The sequence below is a fragment of the Pteropus vampyrus genome, unplaced genomic scaffold (genome assembly GCF_000151845.1).
Source record: "Pteropus vampyrus isolate Shadow unplaced genomic scaffold, Pvam_2.0 Scaffold22, whole genome shotgun sequence".
Classification (NCBI taxonomy): domain Eukaryota; kingdom Metazoa; phylum Chordata; class Mammalia; order Chiroptera; family Pteropodidae; genus Pteropus; species Pteropus vampyrus.
This window is the reverse complement of record NW_011888803.1, coordinates 7,767,229-7,768,819: the sequence shown is the minus strand read 5'-3', so window position 1 is coordinate 7,768,819 and position 1,591 is coordinate 7,767,229. Positions and strand designations below refer to the sequence as shown.

General features: G+C 40.9%; 1 protein-coding gene across 2 annotated transcripts in view; it reads left to right on the top strand.

Moving 5' to 3' along the window:
- Positions 1-1,194, top strand: part of MCOLN3 (mucolipin 3) — a 29,803-nt gene extending 28,609 nt beyond the window's left edge. The window contains exon 12 of one of the 2 annotated variants that reach the window (XM_011355573.1): positions 821-1,194. In XM_011355573.1, coding sequence (XP_011353875.1) covers positions 821-955 — 135 coding nt within the window. In that variant the 3' untranslated portion in view covers positions 956-1,194. The remainder of the gene's footprint in view (positions 1-820) is intronic. The other variant, XM_011355574.1, reaches the window with a different exon arrangement.
- The last annotated feature ends 397 nt before the right edge of the window (positions 1,195-1,591 follow it).

Here is a 1,591-nt window from a genome sequence, read left to right as displayed (position 1 = left end):
TTCCACTTGGCATGCAGAGAACTATATGTTATTTGAGGGTGACATCCAGTATCTCTAAGAGTAATGTGAGTTGACAACTCTCCATGACACAAGCCTGTTCTTCTTGTTTTGGTTTTTACCTTTTTTTCTTGGGCTCAGAGCACTTCCAAATGGGCAAGCTAAGTTATTTCTGATCCTTTCTGGTCAGGGCACATTCTAGAGATCTTAGACTTCAAACTGGTATAAATACGAGGTCTTTAAACAAGCTTGTCAGCCCAGAAGAGAGACTCCAAAAGGGTGTACAGACTGGAAAGGCCCCATACCTCGTTCAGATCTTTGTCCAGACACCTGCACCAGCTCAGGAGTGTCAGGGTTGTGCTGAGGTCCTCAGAGGAAGGGTAGGTTGACCCATCCCTCAGCCCCCAATAACACCGTTGTTAATCTACATCAACTGGGCTTGTGGCCTGGACCAGGTTCCATCCAGGGTGCTTGCTTCATACTAGTCTGGAAGTCATGCGTTGCATGGCAAAGTAGTGACAGAGGTTCTCAGACTTGGGACAGGGCTGGCTGGATTCTCCCTGGAAGGAGAGCTCAGATTCAGGTTGGACATGTTCATTTTGGGTTGAACCGGGCCCACAAAGGAGAGGCCAGGAGGGCACTGCAGAATCCTAGACCCACTTTACCTTAGCCAAACCTAAGAGTGGCTCTAGACACTACATCTCCCTGAAATGTGACTAAACTATTCCTCTAGAAAGAGCCAAACACTTTATTTTAAATTTGGAATAAAGCTATTTTCGAGGAGTTTATTAATCAGTTTTTTTTTTTTAATTTTTCTGTATAGCATTATCAACAAAATGGCTTCCCAAAGACTAAACTTCGCACATTTATATCAGAGTGCAAGGATCTACCCAATTCTGGAAAATACATATTAGAAGACGACCCTCCGGTATCTATAGTCTGTTGTTGTAAAAAGTAGAATCAGCTATCAGGCTGATTTGCACTACAGAGGAAATGTAATGTATACCTGAGTTGGGAGACTGTATGGGCATTTAAGATCAGGTGTAATATGTTTGAAGACTATTATTTTGAGCAAATTGATAGCTATAATTAATCAAGAGCTAGGTTTATGTTTTTAAAAGAAATATTTAATGCCTTTTCAGCTTTATTTTGGGTTTAGTTTTTTTAAAAACCCTAACTTTGATTAGGGAAGCTATTGGATTCTTGTTCGTTATTTTGCCATAGTTCTAGAATGTGTTCTCTATGCCCCTCTTTATTCTTTATTAACCTCTTGCTTCCAGCTATTCTGACTGCTGATTGTGTCATCAGTAGAAAACAATGCCTGGTTTGACAGTGACTTCAGACAACTCACTACCCTGGCCTGGGCCACTCCCAGAGGTTCATCCCTGAAAGACAGGGGATGGTTGCTGTATATCCAGTAATCATTGCATTTTAAAACCAGGGAAGAATAAGAAAGAAATAACCATCACCAGCTAACAGTCCAATATTTGGTTCTGAGGGATAACTGTTATAATGTGCTTCTTTCAGTTCTGGAGTGGATCAGTATTCATATGTAAGTTTTATCTTCTCCTTCAATGTTAAAGTACAAAGTTGA